The sequence below is a fragment of the Ursus americanus genome, chromosome 27, assembly GCF_024610735.1.
Source record: "Ursus americanus isolate L20-20 chromosome 27, mUrsAme1.1.p, whole genome shotgun sequence".
Taxonomy (NCBI): domain Eukaryota; kingdom Metazoa; phylum Chordata; class Mammalia; order Carnivora; family Ursidae; genus Ursus; species Ursus americanus.
In genome coordinates this window covers 7927106-7953282 of record NC_142153.1, presented here as the reverse complement: position 1 = coordinate 7953282, position 26177 = coordinate 7927106, and the positions used below count along the sequence as shown (strand labels likewise).

The 26177-nt window shown below is 35.5% G+C and overlaps 1 protein-coding gene across 2 annotated transcripts in view; it reads left to right on the top strand.

Moving 5' to 3' along the window:
* Window positions 1-26177, top strand: part of ADAM2 (ADAM metallopeptidase domain 2) — a 123058-nt gene that overhangs the window by 72945 nt on the left and 23936 nt on the right. For both annotated transcript variants that reach the window (XM_045779188.2, XM_087856324.1), the window contains exons 15-16: window positions 7929-8034; window positions 16054-16237. In XM_045779188.2, the coding sequence (XP_045635144.2) occupies window positions 7929-8034; window positions 16054-16237 (290 nt within the window). The remainder of the gene's footprint in view (window positions 1-7928; window positions 8035-16053; window positions 16238-26177) is intronic.

The window sequence follows — 26177 nt, the reverse complement described above, 5'->3', positions numbered from 1 at the left end:
GTCTTTTTCCCACCGGATGTTTTTTCCTGCTTTATCAAATATTAGTTGCCCAAAGAGCTGAGGGTCCATTTCTGGGCTCTCTATTCTGTTCCATTGGTCTATGTGTCTGTTTTTGTGCCAGTACCATGCTGTCTTTGTGATCACAGCTTTGTAGTACAGCTCGAAATCTGGCATTGTGATGCCCCCAGCTTTGTTTTTCTTTTTCAACAGTTCCTTGGAGATTCGGGGTCTTTTCTGTTTCCATACAAATTTAAGGACTATTTGTTCCAGTTCTTTGAAAAACGTTCTCGGTATTTTGATCGGGATAGCATTGAAAGTGTAGAATGCTCTGGGTAGCATGGACATTTTAACTATGTTAATTCTTCCGATCCATGAGCATGGAATATCTTTCCATCTTTTTATGTCTTCCTCAATGTCTTTTAAGAGTGATTTGTAGTTTCTAGAATAAAGGTCCTTTACGTCTCTGGTTAAGTTAATTCCAAGGTAACGTATGGTTTTTAGTGCTATTGTAAATGGGATGGATTCCCTAATTTCTCTTTCTTCGTTCTCGTTATTCGTGTACAGAAATGCAACTGATTTCTGAGCATTGATTTTGTATCCCGCCACGTTACTGAATTGCTCTATAACTTCTAATAGTTTGGGAGTGGCTTCTTTTGGGTTTTCCATATAGAGTATCATGTCATCTGCGAAGAGAGACATTTTGACTTCTTCTTTGCCGATTTGGATACCTTTTATCCCTTTTCATTGTCTGATTGCTGTTGCCAGGACTTCTAGTACTATGTTGAATAATAGTGGTGAGAGTGGGCATCCTTGTCGTGTTCCTGATCTTAAGGGAAAGGCTTCCAGCTTTTCCCATTGAGAATAATATTTGCAGTAGGCTTTTCATAGATGGCTTTTATGAGATTGAGAAATGTACCTTCTATTCCTACACTCTGAAGGGTTTTAATCAGGAAAGGATGCTGTATTTTGTCAAATGATTTTTCGGCATCGATTGAGAGGATCATATGGTTCTTGAGTCTTTTCTTGTTGATATGATGTATCACGCTGATTGATTTGCGAATATTGAACCACGCTTGCATCCCAGGTATGAATCCCACTTGATCGTGGTGGATAATCCTTTTAATGAACTGTTGGATTCTATTAGCAAGTATCTTGTTGAGGATTTTGGCGTCCATATTCATTAGGGAAATCGGTCTGTAATTCTCCTTTTTGAGGGGGTCTTTGCCTGGTTTGGGGATCAAGGTCATATTGGCTTCATAGAATGAGTTTGGTAGCTTTCCTTCTGTTTCTATTTTTTGAAATAGCTTTAGGAGAATAGGTATTATTTCTTCTTTGAATGTTTGGTAGAATTCCCCAGGAAAACCGTCCGGGCCTGGAGTTTTGTTATTTGGAAGGTTGTTTATCACTGACTCAATTTCTTCATAATTAATTGGCCTGTTTAAGAAATCAATTTCTTCCTGTTTCAATCTTGGTAGTTTATAGGTTTCCAGGAAGGATTCCATCTCTTCCAGATTGCTTAGTTTATTGGCATATAGCTGTTGATAAAAATTTCTAATAATCCTTCCAATTTCAATGGTGTTCGTCGTGACCTCTCCTTTTTCATTCATAATTTTAATAATCTGGGTCCTTTCTCTTTTCTTTTGGATAAGTCTTGCCAGTGGTCTGTCAATTTTATTGATTCTCTCCAAGAACCAGCTTCTAGTCCTGTTGATCTGCTCTACTGTACTTCTGGTTTCTGCTTGATTGATTTCAGCTTTAATTTTGGTCAACTGCTTCCTCGTGCATGGATTAGGCCTGTCCCTCTGTTGCTGTCCAGCTTCTTGAGGTGAGAATATAAAAACTGCATTTTAGATTTTTCTATTCTTTTGAGTGAGGCTTGGATGGCTATGTATTTCCCCCTTAGGACTGCCTTTGCAGTATCCCATAGGCTTTGGACTGTTGTATTTTCATTCTCATTGGTCTCCATAACTTGTTTAAATTGATTTTTGATTTCCTGGTTTATCGAGTCATTCCTGAGCAGGATGGTTCTTAGTCTCCAAGCGTTTGAGTTTCTTCCAAATTTTTCCTTGTGGTTGAGTTCCAATTTCAGAGCATTGTGGTCTGAGAATATGCAGGGGATAATTTCAATCGTTTGGTATCGGCTGAGACCTGTTTTGTGTCCCAGAACATGGTCTATTCTTGAAAATGTTCCATGGGCATTAGAATAGAATGAGTATTCTTTGGTTCTGGGGTGTAGTGTTCTATATATATCTAAGAGGTCCAACTCGTCGAGTATGGCATTCAAAGCCTTTGATTCTTTGCTTAGTTTTTGCCAGGGTGTTCTGTCTATTTCTGAGAGTGGAGTGTTGAGATCCCCTACTATTAATGTATTTTTATTTATATGTCTCTTTATTCTGGTTAAGAGTTGGCTTGTGTATCTTGCTGCTCTCCTGTTGGGGGCATATATATTTATAATTGTCATATCCACTTGTTGAATACTTCCTTTAAGAATAATATAGTGCCCTTCTGCGTCTCTAACTATAGTCTGTAGTTTAAAATCCAGTTTATCTGATACGAGAATTGCTACCCCAGCTTTCTTTTGAGGTCCATTTGCGTGAAAGATGGTACTCCATCCCCTTACTCTCAGTCTGAATGCATCTTTGGGTTCAAAATGAGTCTCTTGTAGACAGCAAATGGATGGGTCATTTCTTTTTATCCAATCTGCAACCCTGTGGCGTTTAAAGCAAGAATTTAAACCATTAATGTTAAGGCTGAGTACTGAGAGATATGCTTTTAATGATGCCATGTTGTCAGTAAAGTCTTTGTTTGTATTGGCTGTGACTTTCTGTTTTGTATCACTCTTGGGGCCTTTTTACTTTTATAGAACCCCCCGTAATACCTCCTGTAGGGCTGGTTTCGTGGTTACGAAATTGGCTAGTGACTGTCGATTCTGAAATGTCTTTATTTCTCCATCAATTCTGAATGACAGCCTTGCTGGATAAAGGATCCTTGGCTGCATGTTTTTCTCTGAAAGAGCTTTAAAAATGCTCCCCCAACCCTTTCTCTCATTCCAGGTCTGTGTAGACAGGTCTGACGTAATTCTGATGCCTTTGCCTTGGTACGTGAGAAATTTCTTTGCCCTGGCGGCTTTCAACACTGTATCCTTGGATCTCATATTTGCGAATGCACTATGACGTGACGTGGTGTAGGTCTGTCATGGTTGAGCTTGGGAGGGGTCCTCTCTGCCTCTTGGACACGAATTTTTGTTTCCCTTGCTAGATTAGGGAAGTTTTCAGCTACAATTTGTTCAAATATCTCTTCTAGACTTCTGTTTGTCTCCACCCCCTCGGGGATGCCTATGATTCTAACATTGGATCATTTTGTTGAGTCAGTAATCTCCTGTAGCCAACATTCGTGGGCGTGGATTTTTTTAAGACCATCTTCTATTTTTATTTTTTCCTCTATTAACCCATCCTCCAATTCACTAACCCATTCCTCTGCTTCCGTGACCCTGGCCGTCAGAGCCTCTAGTTTTGCCTGCATTTGGCTCATAGAATTTTTAATTTCTGTCAAATTCACTCTCATTTCCACCCTTAGGGATTCTATATTCTCAGTAACATTTTCCTTAATATTTTTTTCAAGTCTACTCATTATCTTGACTATTGTTACTCTGAATTCCATTTCTGATAATTTGGTTACATCCATATCCGTTACTTCTGTGGCAGAGGCCACAGACTCACTGTCTTTTCTTTGCTGGGGGGGGGGCTTCTCCTTCTTGTCATTCTAATGAGGGGAGGTTGCGGGGTTGTCCAGAGCCCAAAATTATTGACTTGGTCCCAGGCCGTGCCCCTTGTTTTATAGGGATCTTAGAGATGTGGGCTTCTTCTTTAAAGATTTTATTTATTTACTTATCTGAGAGAGGGAGACAGACAGTCAGCAAGAACGGAACAGAAGCAGGGGAGTGAGAGAGGAAGAAGCAGGCTCCCAGCGGAGGAGCCCGATGATGGACTCCTTTCCGGAACGCTGGGATCACGTCCTAAGCCGGAGACAGGCGCTCAATGACTGCGCCACCCAGGCGCCTCGGGTTGTGGGCTTCTTGATTTTTCAGCCTGCCTTCTGGGGGAGGGGCCTGCCGCACCGATACTCAGGCAACCCTGTTTGGGTAGAGTCTCGGCGTCCCCTGCGAGGGGGGATGGGGATGGGCACTCTCTGAGCCGGTATTTCCAGGCTTTTGTTCTCTGGCGGCTTTCCCTGGCGGTCGGCTATTCCTCTTCTGAGAGTCAGAGCAGCAGAGGCTGCATTGTCACAGAACAGAGGGATTGCGGCCCGTTCTCCACTGATGTTCTGGCCACTTTAACTCTATTACTGTTGGTGCTGCTCAACCCTGCAGCGTCCCGGGGTGCGCACCAACTCGGCGTCCCTGCCCTCACTTCCAGGGCCGGCGCGTCTCTGTCCTTTGTGTTCCTAATGCCGCCAGCCACCGGCCGCCCCGCACGCTCCCGCTCCCGGGTCTCCCGGTCTCAGTCTATGCCCGGTGAGCACACCTCGATTCCGGAGTTTCGGGAGAAGCCTGGTGGCGCGCACACCCGGTTCAGGGTCTCAGTCTGCTGTTTCGAGGGTGCCGACCGCGAGTCCGCCCGCTCCCCCGTGCAGGTGGCCCACCAGCCACCAGCCACCAGCCACCCCGCGCGTGCTCCAGGAACTCCCGGTCTCAGTCTGGATCCCGTGAGCACACCGGGATTCCGGTGTTCCGGGAGATGCCTGGTGGCGCTCGTTCACGGCTCGGCTCACCGGACTCACCGGTCTCAGTCCGCTCTCTCGCGGGTGCCCTCTGTGAGTCCGCCTGCTCCCCCGTGCAGGTGGCTGCCGCTTCCCGGCGCCCAAACGCGGTGGCTCCCTCCCCCTTCCGTTTATCTTCCGACATCTGTGCAAGGTTTACATCTCCCCTCTTCGTACCTCAATACTCAGCGCTGGAGATGTTCATTTGTAGAGATCCAGATGCATCATCCTGCGTCTCAGGCTGATTCCGTGGTTATTTAGGCTGGTCTGGTACCTATCTAGCTCGACTCAGGGGACCGGCTGAAAAAGGGGTCCCCTACTCCTCCGCCATCTTAACTCCGCCACCTCTTTCCTATTTTAAACATTTACTGATATCAGTTTCTAAATACTGCTTTCAATGTTTCTCATAAATTTTTGTATGTCATGTTTTTATTCCTACTCATTTTAAAATATTTTCTAAATTCCCATGAGATTTTTTTTTCTTTGCTGCTTTGGTTATTTAGGAGTGTGTTTTTTAATTCTCATGTTTGTACATTCCCTAATATACTTTTATTATTGTTTTTTCATTGAATTCCATGGTATTCAGAGACATAATTCATATGATTTCAGTCCTTTTCAATTTCTTTAGACTGTCTTGGCCTCACATATGCATGGAGAAGAATATGTATCTTGCTATTTTGGGTAGAGTGTTCTACAGATATCTTTTAGGTCTAGTTCATTTATAGTGTTTTAATTTTGTATTTCCTTACTGATCTATTTGTTCTGTCCACTATTGAAAGCCGGTAAAAGTCAGGTATTATTTTTGTCTGTTCCTTCTGCCAGTTTTTATTTCATAGATTTTGGTGCTTTGTTCTTAGGGAACATGTTTATAACTATAATATTTTCTTCACTGATTGACTCTCTTGGTCTTTAGTAACAGTTTTTTTTCTTATACTGCATTTTTGTGATGTTGGTATAGGCACTCCAGCTTTCTTTGTGTTATTGCTCTGGGTTTGTATACATTCATGATCGTGGGTCACTATGCCAGGGGTGGCATCTGTGCCTCCGCTTCTACCAAATTTTAAGGGTTTTTTTTTCTCCTTTGCCCAGTGTGTAGGAGTTGCTCAGTTAGTTTTTAGGGGTTTTTTTGGAGATGAAATTTTTCCATATGGAGTTGAAGATTTGGTGTGCCTGTGAAGGTGGTGAGTTCAGAATATTCCTACCTTGCCATCTTGAATTAGAACCTCTAACCCCATTAGCATTTTAAAGATGTTATTCTATTGTTACATGGTTTCCATATTTTCTAAAGAAACTCTGTTAAGTTGTGTCTGTTTTCCCTTTGAGCTATCAGGATTTTCCCTATTTTTTTTTTTTTAACCAGTCTTCATATCACATGTTTGGGTGTATTTGTGTATGTGTGTATGCTTAATTCTTCTTAATGTTCTGTGAGTTTCTTGGAACTCTGGTGTAAATACTGTATTATTATACAGATTTTCTTAAAATTTTAATTTATATTTAATTCTCTCTCCATAAAATTACTTCAATATATTTATTTTTGATACTTTTCTTTCTTGCATATTTATATCCTTTGTAATTAATTTTCATATATATGTCTCATTGTTCTTTTTCTCAACTATTTTAATATAGGTAGATATTTTTATCTTATATTTTTTTCTTGAATGAGAAAGACATTTCTAGTTAAATTTTTTTTATTTTCTTCAATTTTTTCCTTTTTTGAATCCCTGCTTTCAGTTTAAAATGCTTTTTGTAAGATACTATTATTATCCATCTTTTTCTTCTGTTAAGTGTATGAAATGAGAGACTGATCACTTTAATTAAATCTGAAACTGATATGTATTAAGCTTTGGTCAGAGTTTAAATAAAGTTCCATTTATTTAGTTCACTGCTGTTTCTATGGCATAACACTTCAGGGTTTTCAAATGAGAGTTGTTTTATTTACTGAGACTCTTCCTCTTGGCAGATATGTAAGCACAACACAGAAACTGCTGAAAAATCCACACTGCTTTATGGAAGTCATCTCCTTATATTTTATTTTATTTTGTTATTTAAAAAATGTATTTAAAATCAATTAATTAACTTATAGTGTATTGCTAGTTTCAGAGGTAGAGTTTAGTGGTTCAACAGTTGTATATAACACCAAGTTGTATATTACATCAAGTTCCCTCCTTAGTGCCCATCACCCAGTTGCCCCTCAGTTTTGTTTCCTATAGTTAAGAATCTCTTTTGGTTGAATCTTCTGCTTTTCACATGTTTAGAAGCAGGAAAAAGCTTTGAGGGGAGAATAAACTATATGTTGAGGCCCCTTGGATCTTTAATTTTATTACTATAGCTATAAAAATCTTTCAACTTTGGCCTATTTTTATGTCCACCATCAATGGCCTGCTTCACTAGCTAAACATATAATTTTGACTTCTCACCCATAACCAGGTTTGCAAATGATCTCTGGGATAAAAACAACAACAACAACAACAAAGCAAAACAAAACAAAAAACAAAACAAAAAAACCCTGCTTATTTTCAGTTCACTAGAGCCCGTAGGAGTTTCAGCTGAGATCCTGATGTCCATTGTGGATCCTCTTAGGTGTGCCATTTTTCTTCAGCACCACAGTGCAGTGGTTAAATCTTCCTATCAAAGGTTTTGGGTTAATCTTTCCACTACAGTAGAACTAATGGAGGTTATAATAAATAAACTGCTCTTTAAGCAGATTAGCTCTTATGAGAATTGAACACATCTTGTGCATGGATTGGGTAGTGAATGTAAAAATTATGACTCCCCAAGATTTTTGTCTGAGGAAAATCTGATGCAAAAGTAAGATATTAGTTTCTTAGTTTGACTTGAAAAGACATTTATGCAAAATAGGTTCTTGACCAATAAGTCAATTTTTAGTTTCTTATACACTTATAGATATCTAGACTTACAAAAAATTAGCAAAATAAACTGTGCACCATGGTTAAATTTAAGATATCTTTTTGGTAGTAGATCAGAATGCTTTCAATTTTTAATTATGTCATCGAAATGATTTTGTGTTATCTTAAATTTAGTTTTGTTTTCAATTTGTTATGATCATATTTTCTACAATATATCTTAAACTATTTCAGAATTTCAAATATATTCATGAATTATTTTAAATTAATAGAAGCTCAATATGACTAACTACACATTTTTTTCAGATGCAGATTTTGGTCCTGAAGAGTGTTATACTCACCTTAATTCTAAGACTGATCAATCTGGAAACTGTGGTTCAGGTCCTTCAGGATACAGACAGTGTCAAACTAAGTATGTTTTAAGAAATCTATCTGAGAAACTCTATTTATTGCTTTAAATTAGAAAATACCAGCAGATAATTAAGCTTATGAGTAATCAAAATATTACTTGATCATGAAGTAAGACTATAAATTATAAATGTCTTTAATACAGAATATTTATACTGCTCTTTCTCATATATTTGCTTATCCCTTGTACCTTCCCTCAGAGTGTTTAATTTGTATAGGTACATTAAAAACATTAGACAGACTGCTCATTCTTATTTTGCATACTGTCATTTTAATTTTACAAAGGATGAGCATTCTTATAGTGAGGAAATGAAAATGCATGAATTTGTACTATCCAGTAAGTAAAGCACTGTGTTCAAGAACATGTGCTCTATAGCCATACATCTTTGTTTCAAATCCCAATCGCACTGCTTACCTACTTGTGTGATATGTGCTTCATTTTTCTGATATGTAAAATATGAATATTAATTCCACTAACACCATTGGGCTGATGCCAGTGTGGAATTTAGATACTCTATTGAGAGTATTTAGAGTGGGACTGACACATAGTATGCACTATATGGGAGTTAATTATTAAATTTTATAATTAATATATATATTAGAACTAGAATGTTACTGTTATAATATTTTATTTTGATATAATTTCAAAGATGGTTTGATAGTGAAATTAAATTTTCTGTAAAACACTTCTAGTTTGCATGAATAGTACAGATTCCCCATACACATTTACCCAGGTTTACCGATTGTTTACAGTTTGGCCTTTTGCTTTATCCTTTTTTCAACTTTCCTCTCCTGTCTTCAAAATGATTTTCCTAAACCATTTGAAAGAATATTGAAAACTATTCTTCTTTACCCCTAAATAAATCACGTGTCTTTCCTGACAATAAAGATATTTTCTTAACAAAACTATATTGTAGCTATAAAATATGGTTCATATTAAAACTTCTATAATTGTCTCAGTGAAGTATTTAGAGTTATTTTGCCTTTCTCAGGAAGGCAAGGATTTTTCAAATCCAGTCATATATTTGCATTTAGTCATAATGTATTTTATCTAATGTATTTATCTAATCTAATATCATAATGTATTTATCATAATGCGCTTTAATCTAGAAAATTTTCTTTGTTTCAATTTTTTCTTTTCCATAGGTTTTTTTTTTTTTTTAATGCTACGGAGTAATTGTTTTAAAGATTTCCCTCAATTTGGTTTTGATGGATATTTTTTGTAATTAGATTGATTTTAAGCATTTCAGCATGTCCACAATGGACATATATGCTTTAATGAAATTTTTAAAGGGTACATGGCATTTTTTTCTCAATCTTGGATATTTTAGGTTAAATTATACTGAAACCATGGGCATACTTTGTTCCTATTCAAACTTTGATCCACTGAATTTAAAATCCATTGATGATTTCTAACTCCATTATTGACTCTGCCTTTAAACTAGAAATGTACTGTAGGAAGTATTCCCTTCACTATAATTATTTGTTTGTTTGTTTATGTGTTTATTTATATCAGTTCATACTCAGCAATTGTTATTTTCTTCAATAGTATAGAATACATTACTGTTATTATTTATTCTGATTCTTTTTCAGATTGTCTCGGTTTGGCTACTGAGAGTTTCTTTTATTTGGCCACAGTGTCTTTTTTCAAAACTGTATATGACTCTTTAAGAACTTCCAAATTTTTCTAGCACAAAATCTTCTAGGTTCTGTTATACTTTTCCTACCTCTACTCTGGATTCAGCTATTTATCCAAGTAGCCCATATATGTTTTAGTAGAGAATATTTAAAAAATAAATATCTGGGCACTGGGTGTGCTTATTTCCACTGTCTTTCATTACCTCTAAGCCCTCTTAGTCAATAGAGCTAGAACATACACGTAATATATGCACATACATGTATCACACAATTATTTATATGTTCACGAATATCTCTGTATTTAAAACATGAAGTTAAAGTGATAATTTTATTTTTTATTAAACACCACAAAGTACATTTTAGTACATTTATAAGTTCCCTTCTTATATGTTCCAGCTCAAAATACATAGAAGTCATTTCACAATTGCTAAAATTATGTACAAAGATTCCATCTATTGACTAAAAAAACCCCTTCAAGCTATCATGACTGTATTTTCCTTTAAATCATTGATATGTTTATATTAGCTGCTATACAGTGCTTCTCTGCAAATTGCAGTATTTACGTCATTTTGATTTTGGTATCTAGTGATTTATTTGCTCCTTGACTATGTCACATTTTATTTTTAGAATTTTTTTGACTTTATATTGTATACTATGAATAATATGTAATGGAAACTTTGCATTCATTTATGTTTTCTAAATGCTATAGAATTTTGTTATGGAAGGAATTTAACATAGTTGGACTTATACTATAAACAATACCTCTCTGTGAGCAGCAGCTGAAATACTGTTCATTTCTTTATGCCTCTTAAGATGCTTCTTATGAACTCCCTGGAGTCTTCACTGCACGTGCTTAGTTCAGTGGTCTGCCAGGATTTAGGATGAAGTTTATGCACACTTTAGTGCTGAGTACCTTTAAATTTACAGTCACCTAATTAACATGAGGCCCATTTTTTAGTTCTGCACTCTGACTATTCAAGCTAAGAGATTGAATGTTCTGTATTGAATTTAAAAAATCCTAATCCATAATATCTCTTGACTTAGTTCCAATTTTTAAGGCTCTATTCTCATATAATTTTTCCCTTCCTGGTTAAATTCCAGTGCCTTGTGTGTGTGTGTGTGTGTGTGTGTGTGTGTGTGTCTGAAACACACACAGATTAGAATTCTACCCTTACTGGAATCCACTTTAACCCACTCTTTGTAGAAATGAGTTTAGATCAGGTTCTGTGTCAATGCCTTCCAGCCAAAGACCACAGGAACACAACTGTAGTTGAACAAGTTGGGTTTATTACATGTACCAATCAGTGAAACTCCATGGGAAACTGTGGGACATCTTTGTTCCAAAGTTTTAGAAAATGTTTATAGGACTTGGATTTGCATTAAGTGATTTTCAACAGGATTTTAGGAAGTCGATCTTTCTTCTGAATTGGATGTTTTCAGAAAGTGAAGGTAGTTCTATGACTGGGTACCTCAATAAATCTTACATATGAAGAACGACTGGAGAGAAGTTGAAGTTGTCATTGATAATGAGCAACAGTCACTCATATTAGCTGGATGAGAGCGATGTTTGGTAATTTTGTTGTTTGGACCATGTTTATGTCTTGTCTCTCTATGTTAAAGACATAATTTATGGAGCAGGTTTGTCTTTGTCTTGACCCATCATGGTCACAGAGTAACTTGGCTTAAGGTTGATATTCCTAAAATTCCTTATATTCAACAGTTAGGCACGATGATCTAGCTATAGGCGCACGTCAGTTCACATCAATTCTAATGCCTTGCTGTTAATTCTTTCACCTGAACATCAAGAGCTGCTTTTCTCTTTTTCATTTTCCTTTTTTGCCCAAAGGCAGAAAAAGTCAGGCCATAGAAAATTGCTCTAAGATATCTTTATTTTCATCATTGCTAAGATTTTGCTGATCAGGAATTTATTTTGAGAACAGGTATATAGTTGGGCTGGTGTTTGTCTCCCCTGCCACTTTTGGTGCAGGACAATTTGTTGAATCCTCTGATATATCAGTGGGTATGTGGTAGAATTTGGGACCTCCAACACAATTCATAAGCCAAATAAAAATTTTATGGCATAACATATACTATAAATAGATGCTCACATTATCCATCAGACATAATTTTCAAGATACCCAATTTGTTAAAATATTGCATATACCTTAAATAGTGATAACTCTACAATATATAATTCATTTACTTTTGTTAATCTAACTTTAGCTCTTGAAATCTTAATGTTTTAAGTTTTTATTTATTTATTTATTTTTATTCTTTATTTTTTAAATATTTTATTTATCTATTTGACAGATACAGACAGCCAGCGAGAGAGAGAACACAAGCAGGGGGAGTGGGAGAGGAAGAAGCAGGCTCCTAGTGGAGGAGCCTGATGTGGGGCTCGATCCCAGAATGCTGGGATCACGCCCTGAGCCGAAGGCAGACGCTTAACGACTGCGCCACCCAGGCGCCCCTAAGTTTTTGTTTAAACTCCAGTTAACATACAGTATATTAGTTTTAAGCATACAATTTAGTGACTCAACACTTATATACAACACCTGGTGCTCCTCACAACAGTGCACTCCTTAATCCCCATCACCTATTTAACCCATCTCTCTCCACCCACCACCCCACTAGTAACCATCTATTTGTTCTCTAGTTAAGAGTCTGTTTCTTGGTTTTCCTCTTTCTCTCTCTTTTCCCCCCATGTTCATTTGTTTTGTTTCTTAATCTGCGTATATGAGTGAAATCATATGCTGTTAGCCTAATACTCTAGCTCAATCCACATTATTGCAAATGGCAAGATTTCATTCTTTTTTATGGCTGAGTCATATTCCATTTTATATATGTATATATTCCATTATATATATCTCATACTTCTTTACCCATTCATCAGTTGATGGATACTTGGCTAATTTCTGTGGTTTGGCTATTGTAGATAAAGTGACTGTCAATATTGGGATGCATATATCCCTTTGGATCAGTGTTTTTGTATCCTTTGGGTAAATACCTAGTAGTGCAATTGCTGGATTATAGGGTAATTCCATTGTTAACTTTTTGAGGAACTTACATACTGTTTTCCAGAGTGGTTGTACCAGTTTGCATTCCTAACAACAGTGCAAGAGGTTCCCCTTTCTCCATATCCTCACCAAAACCAATTGTTTCTTGTGTTATTGACTTGAGCCATTCTGACCTGTGTGAGGTGACATCTCACTGTAGTTTTGATTTGCATTTCCTTGATCAGTGATGTGGACCATCTTTTCAAGTGTTTGTTATCCATCCGTATGTCTTCCTTGGAAAAATGTCTATTCATATCTTCTGCCAATTTTTTAACTGGATTGTTTGTTTTCTTTTTTTTTTAAAGATTTTATTTATTTATTTGACAGAGAGAGAGACAGCCAGCGAGAGAGGGAACACAAGCAGGGGGAGTGGGAGAGGAAGAAGCAGGCTCCCAGTGGAAGAGCCCGATGTGGGGCTCGATCCCAGAACTCCGGGATCACACCCTGAGCCAAAGGCAGACGCTTAACGACTGAGCCACCCAGGCGCCCCTGGATTGTTTGTTTTCTGAGTGTTCAGTTGTATTAGTCATTTATATATTTTGGATACTAACCCTTTACCAGACATGCCATTTGCAAACATCTTCTCCCATTCCAAAGGTTGCCTTTTAGTTCTGTTATTTCCTTTACTGTGTAGAAGCTTTTTATTTTGCTGAAGTCTGATAGTGATTTTTTGTGGGTTTTTTTTTTTTTCTTTTGTTCGCCTTCCCTCAGGAGACATATGTAGTTAGAAGTTGCTGTGGCCAGTGTCAAAGAGGTTGCTGCCTATTTTTTTCTCTAGGATTTTGGTATTCCTGTCTCACATTTAGGTTTTTCATTCATTTTGAATTTATTTTTGTGTATTGTGTATGAAAGTGGTCCAGTTTCATTCTTCTGCAGGGAGCTGTCCAGTTTTCCCAACACCATTCTTTAGAGACTGTCTCTTTCCCATTGTATATTCCTTCCTGCTTTGTTAAATATTAATTGACCATATAGTTATGGGTTCATTTCTGGGTTTTCTATTCTGTTCTATTGATTTATGCTAGTACCATACTGTTTTGATTACTACAGCTTCATAATATAACTTGACGTCTGGACTTATGATGCTTCCAGCTTTTGCTTTTCTCTTTCAAGTTTGCTTAGGATATTCAGTGTCTTTTGCGATTCCATAAAAATTTTAAGATTGTTTGTTCTAGTTCTGTGAAAAATGCTGGTGGTGTTTTGATAGAGATTGCACTGAAAGTTTAGATAGCTTTGGGTAATATATTTTAACAATATTTGTCCTTCCAATCCTCCTCCTCCTCCTCCTCCTCCTCCTCCTCCTCCTCCTTCTTCTTTTTGTCTGATTGCTGTGGCTAGGCTTCCAGTACTACATTAAATAACACTGTTGAGAGTGGACATCTCTGTCTTGTTCCTGACTATAGAGAAGGAAAGCTTTCTCAGTTTTTACCCATTGAGGATGATATTAGCTGTGGGTTTTTCATAAATGGCCTTGATTACATTGAGGTATGTTCCCTCTAACCCTACTTTGTTGAGGGTTTTTATCATGAATGGATGTTGTAGTTTGTTGAATGCTTTTTTTCTGCATCTATTGAAATGATCATATGGTTTTTTTCCTTTCTTTTATTAATGTGGTGTTTTACATTGATTGATTTCTCACTTTCTGTCAATATTTGTGTAGCATTATTTTTTCTTTATTCATTTCATAGAACTTATCTCTAGAGCCATGTGGTTTTAGGCTTTTCTTTATAATTGGGGAGCACATTTAGATTATAGGCAAATGTAAAGTTTTCACTGGTGTTGGTTCTCATCAGTCTTTCTGAGGTTCCTCCAGCACATACATGTAGCCTCCCTGTCAGCTAGGGATGTGATATAAGGAGAGTTTATCACTACCCTTTATGGAACTACTATTTCCAGGATCATGCCTTTAATTTCTGTCCAATCTGTTAGATCACATAGGACTTTAATTGTTGAACAAACAAACTTTAATAGCTGACTAATCCCAATTGAGATCTCAACTTTGGGCTCACAGTGTTTCTGGTTTTACATTCTTTTCCTAACCTTATTACTACTTTTATTCAAAGTATTGATGGGTGAGATTATTTGTCCTCTTCACCAAGTCTAGAACCACTCCTCTGACATTTAATTTAAAGGTTTCCATGACCAGCCCTGCCCTGGTAAAATAGCATCAACTGATTTGGGAGAGGACATAGGAGCAGACTCAGCAAAAAAGAACACACCTCCCACTATTCTTACTTGATTTTATGGCAGCTTTTCATAAATGAGTCTCACTTTTTTGTTTGTTTTGATCAGTTTCTATAGCCCTGAAATGGTTGTTTTGACAAATTTGCCCAGTTCTATATTTGTTTTGGGGGTAGATAATTTAAATATATCTTCTCTCTTTATCCCATAGCCCCCTCATTTAGATTTATTAGCACAATGTTCTTGGTTCTGTTTCTAACTTATCACAAAATCTAGTACTGATCCATGATAAATATTGTCATCTAACTAGGAATAAAAAGGGACTTCCTCAATCTGATAGAGTTATATACATTTTGTACTTCTGTAAGCTTCCATCTAGGATAAGTTCCTTTCAGTGTGAAGAACTTGGTTTATATTTTCTTTAGTTCAGGACTGCTGGTGACAAATTTTCTTAATTATTGTCTGAAAATGCCATGTTTCATTTTGAAAGATATTTTTTCTGCATATAGAGTGGGAAGACAATTTGCTTCTTTTTTTAAACTGTCATTCAATAATCTTCTGGTCATTGTTTTTCTTGGGAAGTCAATCTTAAATTTTATTATTGCTCTTTTGCTTTTAATGCTTTTTTCTGTTTTCATTACTTTTATCACTTTTTCTGTATTTCACAGCACTATCTTTATGATGTATCTTTCATGGTTTTATTTTAATATTTATTGTGTATAATGCTTTTTGAATGTGGGTTTCAATGTCTTGTCTATTTGGAACCCATAATTCTGAGAGTAGGTATTATGTTTGAACAATTGAAAAGAAAATCCAATAAGACTGGTAATTAGATAAACTTTACCAACTTTACTAATTTTTAAAAATAGAATAATCTTGGAATTGCTTATCTTTACAAATCAAAAAAAGAGTGAAGGAATTATTACCAAAAAAGTGATCAGGTTAACTGGGAAGTAGTTAAAAATTATTAAAATATTCAGTTATTTTTAACAATGCAAGCAAAGCCTTTATACTTCTTGTTATTTTACAATTAATTCATGCATGTTTTTGCAAGCCTTAAATGCTTTACCTAAATCTTTTTGCTTCATAAATGATATTCTAATATTTCTTTTTATTGAAATCTAATGATTTCATTTATTCATAAATTATAGGGATCTGCTGTGTGGAAAATTAATATGTCAATATAAAAGGGAAGAAATAATTAAGATTCCGAATGCCACTGTTATTTATGCCAATATAACTGGACGCCTCTGTGTTGCTTTGGATTTTCCACATAATTTTAGAGATGGCAAAATGATGTGGGTAAAAGAAGGAACTGTTTGTGGTGCTAATAAGGTACGTGGCCTTTCATTCCCAAATAAATTCCTAATATTTATTTTATTCCTAATATTTTATACTCTATTTTCAAATGCATGTTTAATATTTTTCTCACAATTTGATTGTACATTTGCTTTCAAAAATAAAAAAACTTTAAGGAAAAATGTTTAAATATGCATTCACACAGATTATTTTGCTATGAACATTTTATTGGCTATTTCATACCTTTTTCATGGACATTATGTATATTCACTGAATTGAAAATCATACTGTTCATTCACTGTATTTTATTAACTTGTCTAATAGTACATAGATTGTACTAATGCCATGAATTATCTTTCCCTACAAATACTTTAAAATAGCTGTTAAAATAATGTACATTCATTTTTGTGATGAAAATAATAATTGAAGCAAAAATCAAAGGCACATATCTGAGATGTAACTATTATCCATTTTCATGAATCTTCCAACAATTCTTTATTTATATGCCCATATAGACAAATATAGGATACTTATATACTAACCATATTATATATATATAGTTCTTGAATTTTTATTGATGTATCATTGACATACAACATTACATTAGTTTCAGGTGTATAACAGTGATTTGCAGTCTATACATTAAGCTATGCTTACAACAGGAGTAGCTACCATCTATCACCATTCATGTTTCTTTCACTGTCCTTCACCCATTTGACCATCTCTCTACCCTGCTCTGGCAAACATCAGTTTGTTCTTTGTACTTATGGGTCTGCTTCTGCTGTTTGTTCATTCATTTAGTTTTCTAGATTCCATATATCAGTAAAATCATATGGTATTTGTCTTTCTCTGCCTGACTTATTTCACTTAATATAATACCCTCTAGGTCCATCCATGTTGTCACCAATGGCAAGATCTCATTCTCTTTTATGGATGACTAATATTCTATTCTCTCTCCCTCTCTTTCTCTCTGTATATAATCTCACATCTTCTTTATTTGTTCATCCATGGATAAACGCTAGAGTTGTTTCCACATCTTGACTATTATAAATAATGCTGCAATAAACATAGGGATGCATATATCTTTTTGAATTAGTGTTTTCATTGTGTTTGCATTTTGTTTGGGTAAATATCCAATAGTAGAATTTCTTTTTTTTAATATTTTAATGTTTTTTTTATTATATTATGTTAGTCACCATACAGTACATCCCTGGTTTCTGATGTAAAGTCCGATGATTCATTAGTTGCATATAACACCCAGTGCACCATGCAATACGTGCCCTCCTTACTACCCATCACCAGTCTATCCCATTCCCCCACCCCCCTCCTCTCTGAAGCCCTCAGTTTGTTTCTCAGAGTCCATAGTCTCTCATGCTTCATTCCCCCTTCTGATTACCCACCCTTTCTTTATCCCTTTCTTCCCCTACCAATCTTCTTAGTTCTTATGTTCCCTAGATGAGAGACATCATATGATAATTGTCTTTCTCTGCTTGACTTATTTCACTTAGCATTATCTCCTCCAGTGCCATCCATGTTGCAGCAAATGTTCAGAACTCGTTCTTTCTGATAGCTGAGTAATATTCCATTGTATATATGGACCACAACTTCTTAATCCAGTCATCTGTTGAAGGGCATCTCGGCTCCTTCCATGATTTAGCTATTGTGGACAATGCTGCTATGAACATTGGGGTGCATATGGCCCTTCTCTTCACTATTTCTGTATCTTTGGAGTAAATACCCAGTAGTGCAATGGCTGGGTCGTAGGGTAGCTCAATTTTTAACTTTTTAAGGGACCTCCACACTGTTTTCCAGAGTGGCTGTACCAACTTGCATTCCCAATAGTAGAATTTCTTGGTGATATGGTATTTCTATTTTTAACTTTTTGAGGAACATCCATACTGTTTTCCACAGTGACTGCACCAGTTTATTCCTATTATCAGTGCATGAAGGTTCCCTTTTCTCCACATTCTTGCCAACACTTGTTATTTCTTATCTTTTTGATACTACTCATTCTGACAACTGTGAGATGATATCTCATTGTGGTTTTGATTTGCATTTCCCTGATGATTAGTGATGCTGGGCATCTTTTCATGTGTCCCCTGGTCACAGACTCTTAAATACAGGGAACAAATTGGTGGTGGTTGCCAGAGTGGAGGTGGTTTGGGGGATGTGTGAAATAGATAAAGTAGATTAAGAGATACGAACTTCCAGTTATAAAATAAGTGTCATGGAGATAAAGTACAGCATGGGGTGAGGGGCGCCTGAATGGCTCAGTCTATTGAATGTCGGACTCTTGGTTTCAGCTCAGGTTATGATCTCATGGGTGTGAGATGTAGCCTCACATTGGGCTCCATGCTCAGCAGGGAATCTGCTTAAGGATTCTCTCCCTCTGCCACTCCCCCAACTCGTGCACTCACTCTCCCTTTCTCTCGTTCAAATAAATAAATCTTCTTTTTAAAGTATAGCACAGGGAATATATTTAATAATACTGTAATAACATTGTGTTGTGACAGATGGTTTCATACTTATGGTGAGCATTGAAAATTATAGAACTGTCAAATCAATATGTTGTACACCTGAAACTAATAAAACATTGTATGGTAATTATGCTTCAATAAAGATATATATGTATTATTTCATCTGATAATTATAGAAGTATTTGCCATACATATAAGTCCTATTACTGCCTATCTTTACTAATGTTTATTTTAAAAATTAGGTTGTAAAAAAAGTATCCAAAAGTTGTCACCCCCAAATTCTCACAAAAAAACTCATTTTTAAAACTTTGTAATAAGTTTTAATTTTGTGAAATTTATTTTCAAAAATATTTCCCAAATTATTGCCAAAAGCGTCTTGAATTTTTAACACCCCATTATTTCTAACTAGTCAAACACAGACTATATGAATTAGGAATTGCACGAGACAAGACCCACTAAGAATGGCTTAAACAGTTGATGGTTTATTCTTTCTCATCATGTTAAAAATATGTGGATATTGTTTATCCAGACAAATTAAGGGGTTCCATGTCATCAATGATATAGATTCAGTCTAATTTTCAGCTATAGATCCTGTACAGTAATACTCTCCTTGGTTCTTTGAAGATGATTGATGGAACTCCAACTATCTCCACATTTTAAGAAACATTTTTTGAAAGAGCTAAAGGGAAAAAAGGATGCATGCCATTTTTATTTGCCACAGTTAGTGAACAAGATGAGGGATATCTGGTAGTCACTACTCTGTTACAGTATTCATAACCAAAGTGATGCTTTATCAAATAAGACATCTATGTCAGCAGATTTAAATCATTCTACTTTTCATCTTTAAAGAAGCAATGCATATAATGTTGGAAAAGTTTCTGTTTCAAGGTAGGGAGATACAGGTGCTGGGCAGAGATTATGGGAGGCATTATCCAAATGGTAGCTGCAAAACTTTGGCTTCATATATATCATATATTTCTATTAACAAAAGATTATCAAGCTAGCTGCATGTTAGTGCTCTAATAATTTTTTTTTGGTATTCTGAAAATTAGAGCATCATTGTTTATTAAGTACTTCATATCTAAATGTTCATTTGGACTTTAATGAATTCGTTGTCACAAGAGATTTTATAATTCTTTCTGTTTATAAAGAAATAGCAGAAGATATTGAGTCCTAAATATATTGTTTCAGTTTTCAGACATTAGTGACTAAGTATGAAAAATAGTAAATGCTATTAACCTGCTTGTACACAAGGAATATAACAAGGATTTGCCAAGATCTGTATTTATAAGTCTTGATCTTGAAATTCAAATAGAAATGATAAGCCCAAAACCTGATAGGAAAATGTTCTGTCAAAAGAAATAAGCACAGCGGTGCCTGGGTGGCTCAGTACTTTAAGCATCTGCCTTTGGCTCAGTTCATGATCCTGCATTTCTGAGATTGAACCCCACATTGGGCTCCCTGCTCATCTGAGTGTCTGCTCCTCCCTTTCCCTATGCCCCTCCCTCTGTTCCTGCTCTCTCTCTCTCACTCTCTCTGCCAAACAAATAAATAAAATCTTTAAAGAAAGAAGCACATATACTCATTACAATATTTGAGGAAGATCAAGGTGGAAAATATCAATGCTTGATTCTGAGGGAGAAACTGAAGGAGTCATAAAATAATATGGTGGAAACAAATTCCTGACAAATGCCATCCTATTACGCATCCTTACTGTGGCGGCCACAACAGGAGACAGGACTATGACAGCACTGAAAATAGAAATAATGATAATCATGAGTACACCACTACTTTGGTTTTATTTGTTTTTCCTTGAGTAAAAATGTAAAAGACTAAGGTATGAAAAAAATCCCTATAATGTGGGCAGGGTATTTATTTGCCTGTTCTTTCAGAATGGAAAACAGGAATTGGTTTCAAGTTGCTAAAACGTAAGCTATTTGCATGCTCACATAAAAGATTAAAGCCCTGAAGATATGCACAAGTTAATATATCACACTACTGATGGTAATGAAACAGACTGTTGAAAGTCACCTGGCTGGGTCTGGAAAATCACACTGACTGTGCTAAATAAAACTGCAGGTGTAATCAATTCTAACGGCCAAAAGTGCATAAGATTTAAAATGGTGTTCCTGTAGACACCCCTTTCTTATTTTCAAATAGGTTTTTTATTGTAAGAAAGGAATTTCAATTTTTTTTCAAAACATTTCTGCTTCTGGGTTGATTTGACTTATCTTGCATTTTATTTACATTTAATCATGTTATAGTGTGTATTAAATACATATTCTGCTTTTCCCCCACCCTTTCAACTGTGGAAAATAATTCAATTTGTTTAGACTGTATATTCCCCATATATTAACAAAAGTTATATTATCTTTTAGGATACCCTTGGCTGCTGTGAATAGCAGTATATACTGTTCTCACAATATGAGTTTAGTGAGTGTACCTCCTATCTTAGTTTTTAAAACACTAATACATAAATTACATACTATATTTTGTGATAAAATATATGTAGCATAAAATTTACCCCCTTAATCATTTTCAAGTGTGCAGTTCAGGAACACAAATACATTCACATTTTTGTACAATGACCATCACTAGCCATCTCCAGAAAATTTTAATCATTATAAACTGACACTCTGTATACATTAAACTAACACTCTCCAATGAGCCTTCCCCACAGCCCTGGTAATCACTATTCTACTTTCTGTCTCTATAAATTTGCATATTCTAGGTACCTAATCCAAGTGGAATCCTACAGTATTTATCCTTTTGAGTCTGATTTATTTCACCTGATATAATGTTTTCAAATTCATCCATTTTGTTGCTGTATCAAAATTTCATTCCTTTTTAAGGCTGAATAATATTCCATTGCATGTTTATATCATATGTTGCTTATCCTTTTATCCATAAAAGGGCATTTGGTTTGTTTCATCTTTTGGCTATTGTAAATAAGGTTTCTACCACTATTGGTGTACGAATCTCTCTTCAGATCACTGTTTTCCATTGTTTTGATTATATACCTAGAAGTATTTCTGGATCATATGGCAATCGTTTAATTTTTGAGGAACTCCCATACTTTTTTCCCACTACTTTTCATTTCTGCCAAGGGTTACAATGGCTTCACATGCTCACCAGCATTTGTTGTTTTCATTTTTTTATAATAGCCGTTTTAATGGGTGTGAAGTAGTACTTCATTATCATTTTTATTCTTTAATGGCTAGTGATGTTGAGCATCTCTCTATATGCATATTGGATATTTGCATATCTTCTTAGAGAAATATTTATTCCCAATCTTTGTTCATTTAAAAAAAATTAATTGAGTTTGAGAATTTTAGTAGTTCTTTTTATATTCTGAATATTAATTTTAATCAGATGTATGATTTGCAAATATTTTCTCCCAATCTATGGGATGCTTTTAATAGTTGATAGCATCCTCTGATGTATAAAAGTTTTAAATTTAGATGAAATCCAATTTATCTATTTTTTCTTTTTGCCTGTGGTTTTTTGCTATATTCAAGATATCATTGTTAAACCCAATACCATGAAATTTCCCCAGTATGTTTTGAGGAATTTTATAGTTTTAGTACTTATGTTTATGTCTAGAATACATTTATAGTTAGTTTTGTTTATGATGTAGGGTAAAAGTCCATGTTCATTTATTTTTTATGTGGATATCCAGGTTTCCCAGCACCATTTATTAAATAGACTTTTTTTCTTCCATTGAATTTCTGTGGCAACCTTACTGAAAGTCATTTGACCATATATCCAGGACTTTATCCTTGGGCTCTTTATTCTTTTCCATTGGTCTATATGGTGCCTTTGTCAGTACTACATTTTATTGATTACACAGCTTTTTAGTAAATTTGAAATCAGTAAGTGGGAGTCTAAGTTTTTTCTTTTTCAAGATCACTTTAACTATTTGTGGTCCTTTGATGCCATAATGATTTTTAGGATAAGTTTTCCTATTTCTGCAAACAAACAAACAAAACCCAAGGGATTTTATAAGGATTGCATTGAATCTACAAGTCGCTTTAAGTAAGTAGTATTGACACCCTAACCATATTAAGTCTTCCAATCATTGAATATGGAATACCTTTCCACTTGTGTCTTCTTTAATGATTTTCATCAGTGTTTTGTAGTTTCCAGTGTACGAGTCTTTTATCTCCTTGATTAACTTTATTCCTAAGTATTTTATTCTTGTTGATGTTATTATAAATGGAACTGATAACTTCATTCCCTTTTCAGGATGTTCACCTTTAGTGTGTAGAAATGCAACTGATTTTTATGTCTTGATTTTGTATCCTGCAACTTTGCTGAATTTCTTTATTAGTTCTAATATTGTGTGTATCTCTGTGTGTAGTATTTATGGGTTTCTACATATAAGATCATGTTATCTGGAAAAAGATAATTTTGCTCTTTTCTTTCCAACTGGGATATCTTTTATTTCTTTTTATTGCTCTGGATAGAATTTCCAATCCCAAGTTGAACAGAAGTCATGAAAACAGTCATCTTTGTTTTGTTCCAGTTCTTAAAGAAAAAATTTTAACTCATCATTGAGTATTATGTTAGCTCTGTGTGTGTGTGTGTGTGTGTGTGTGTGTGTGTGTGTGTGTGTGTTTTATTCACCTATTTCACCTATCTGCCTCTGGTAACCATCAGTCTTTTCTCTATAGTTAAGAGTCTATTTTTTTGGTTTGCCTCTTTTTTTCTTTGTTTTGTTTCTTAAATTCCACATATGGTGAAATGATCTGGTATTGCCTTTCTCTGACTTGTTTACTTAGAATTATACTCTCTAATCCATGTTTTTGCAAATGGCATGATTTTCTTTTTATGGTTGAGTAGTCTTCCAGTATATAAAATATACAACATCTTCATTATCCACTCATTTATTGATGGACACTTGGGCTCCTTCCAATATTTAGCTATTGTAAATAATGCTGCAATAAACATAGGGAACATGTATCTTTTCAAATTAGTGCTTTTGTATTCTGGCTACACTAGTTTACATTCCCACCACCAGTGCACAAGCATGCCTTTTTCTCCATATCCTCATAAATACTTGTTTCTTGTGTTTTTTATTTTAGCCATTCTCACATGTGTGAGGTGATATCTCATCATGGTTTTGATTTGCATTTCCCTGATGATGAGTGATGTTGAGAATCTTTTCATGCATCTCTTCATCATCTGGATATCTTCTTTGGATAAATATCTTCTTTGGTTAAATGTTCGTGTCTTCTGCACATTCTCTAATTGGATTATTTGTTTTTATGGTGTTGAGTTGTATAAGTTCTTTATATATTTCTGTACTTTGGATGTCATTTTTTTGCATGCAGCTGTTCTGTTCTTCTAACACCAGTTGTTGAATAGACTTTTTCCCATTGCATATTCTTGCCTTCTTTGTTGAAGATTAATTGACCGTATTATCATGGGTTTATTTCTAGGCTCTCTGTTCCATTGATCTGTGTCTATTTTTTGCCAGTGCCATACTGTTTTGATTACTATAGCTTTGTGATATATTTTTAAATCTTGGATTGTGATAGTTCCACTTTTGTTTTTGTTTTATTTCTTTTTAATGGACCACATGGAAAATCTTTAATATGTGCATATTTTTCTTTATTTACCTAGACTATAGGAGTTAAACACAGCATCTTTCAGATGTATTTTTTTAAAGATTTTATTTATTTATTTGAGAAGGAGAGAGAGTACATGAAAGAGAGAGAGAGCTCAGGAGCAGAGTGGAGGGGTAGAGGGAGAAGCAGACTCCCCCTGAGCAGGGAGCCTGATGCAGGACTCAATCCCAGGACCCCTGAATCATGACTTGAGCCTAAGGCAGACACTTAACTGACTGAGCTACCCAAGTGCTCTTCAGATGTATTTTAAGCATCTGCATTTTGTTTTGAGAGGTAGATTCCCATTGTTATTAACCCTAATTTACTACTGAATCACTATTACTATTGAAATAAACTCCTAATTTTTCTCCAGAATTAATTCTTACATTCACACTATTGCCAGGTTAATTTGTACCTTTTTAAGATGGTTAAAGTACACTATATTCTTACTATTATTCTCCTGTCCAAAATCTTCAGTGGAAACAAATCTTCTCTCAAAACCCATCAATCTTTCTATCCTTATCTCCTGACACTACTAAAAGTTTGTCATATGAAAGAGACCAATAGGATTGTTCACTGTTTTGTGAAGAAGCTTTATCATTTCCTGCCTTTGAATCTTCATTGTTCCTAGTTCCCACATGACTCCATCCCACTCACTCACCCTATAACTCAATTCTAGCATATTCTGCCTATGTGATTTCTTTTCTTAAAAAAAAAATGGCCCTTAACTTACTTGATGATATAACTTTTTTTTCACTCTATACTCAATGTGGGCTTGAACTCAGGACCCCAAGGTCAAGAGTCACATGCTCTACCAACTGAGCCAGCCAGTGCCCCTTGATGACATAACTTACTGCCTTTACTGTAAAATCTCATCTCCACCTAGAGGGCAAAGAATAAGTCTTCATCATTGGCCATAAATGCTCAAATATTTGTCTAATTATTGTTAAATAGAACATAATTATAATAGATAATGTTGCATATTTATTATGGGCCCCACTCTTTATATAGGTATTTCCTTTAATGCTCTCAATAATTTTAAGAGGTAAGTATTGCTATTAGAGGAAACTAACACTTAAGGAAGTTATTTATGTGCTCCAAAACACACAGCTGGCAATTAAATGAAATGTGTCTAGAACCCAGATCCATCTGCTTCCAAAGCCCTGTTGTTAACTACCAAACCAATATTTCCCAAACCTGCCTGATCCTTAAGAATCACTTGAAGCTCTACTCACAAAAACAGATTCCCAGGCACCATCTCACACAGAAGGAATCAAAATCTCCAGTGGTTATAGTTTTGTTTTTCTTTTTCAAGATTGCTTTGGCTATTCGGGGTCTTTTATGGTTCCATACAAATTTAGTATTATTCTAGTTCTGTGAAAAATGCTGTTGGTATTTTTTTTTTCTTTAGAGAGAGAGAGAGAGAAAGAATGTGAGCAGGGAGAGGTAAAGTAAGGGAGAGTGACTCTTAAGCAGGTTCTACACTCAGTGCAGAGCCTGACCTCGGACTCAATCTCATGACCTAAGACCATGACTTGAACCAAAATCAAGAGTTGGTCACTTAGCCAACTGGGCCACCCAGGCACCCCAAATGCTATTGGTGTTTTGGTAGGGATTGCAATAAATCTGTAGATGGCTTTCAAAGTATGGACATTTTAATTATATTTGTTATTACAGTTGCATAGAATTCCATTGGCATAGAATATCTATTTGTGTCATCTTCAATTTCTTTCATCAATGTTTTATAGTTTCAGAATACAAAACTTTTATCTTCTTGGTTTAGTTTATTCCGAGGTATTCTATTATTTCTGATGTAATTGTAAATGTATTGTTTTTTTTAATGTTTTTTTATTATATTATGTTAGTCACCATACAGTACATCCCTGGTTT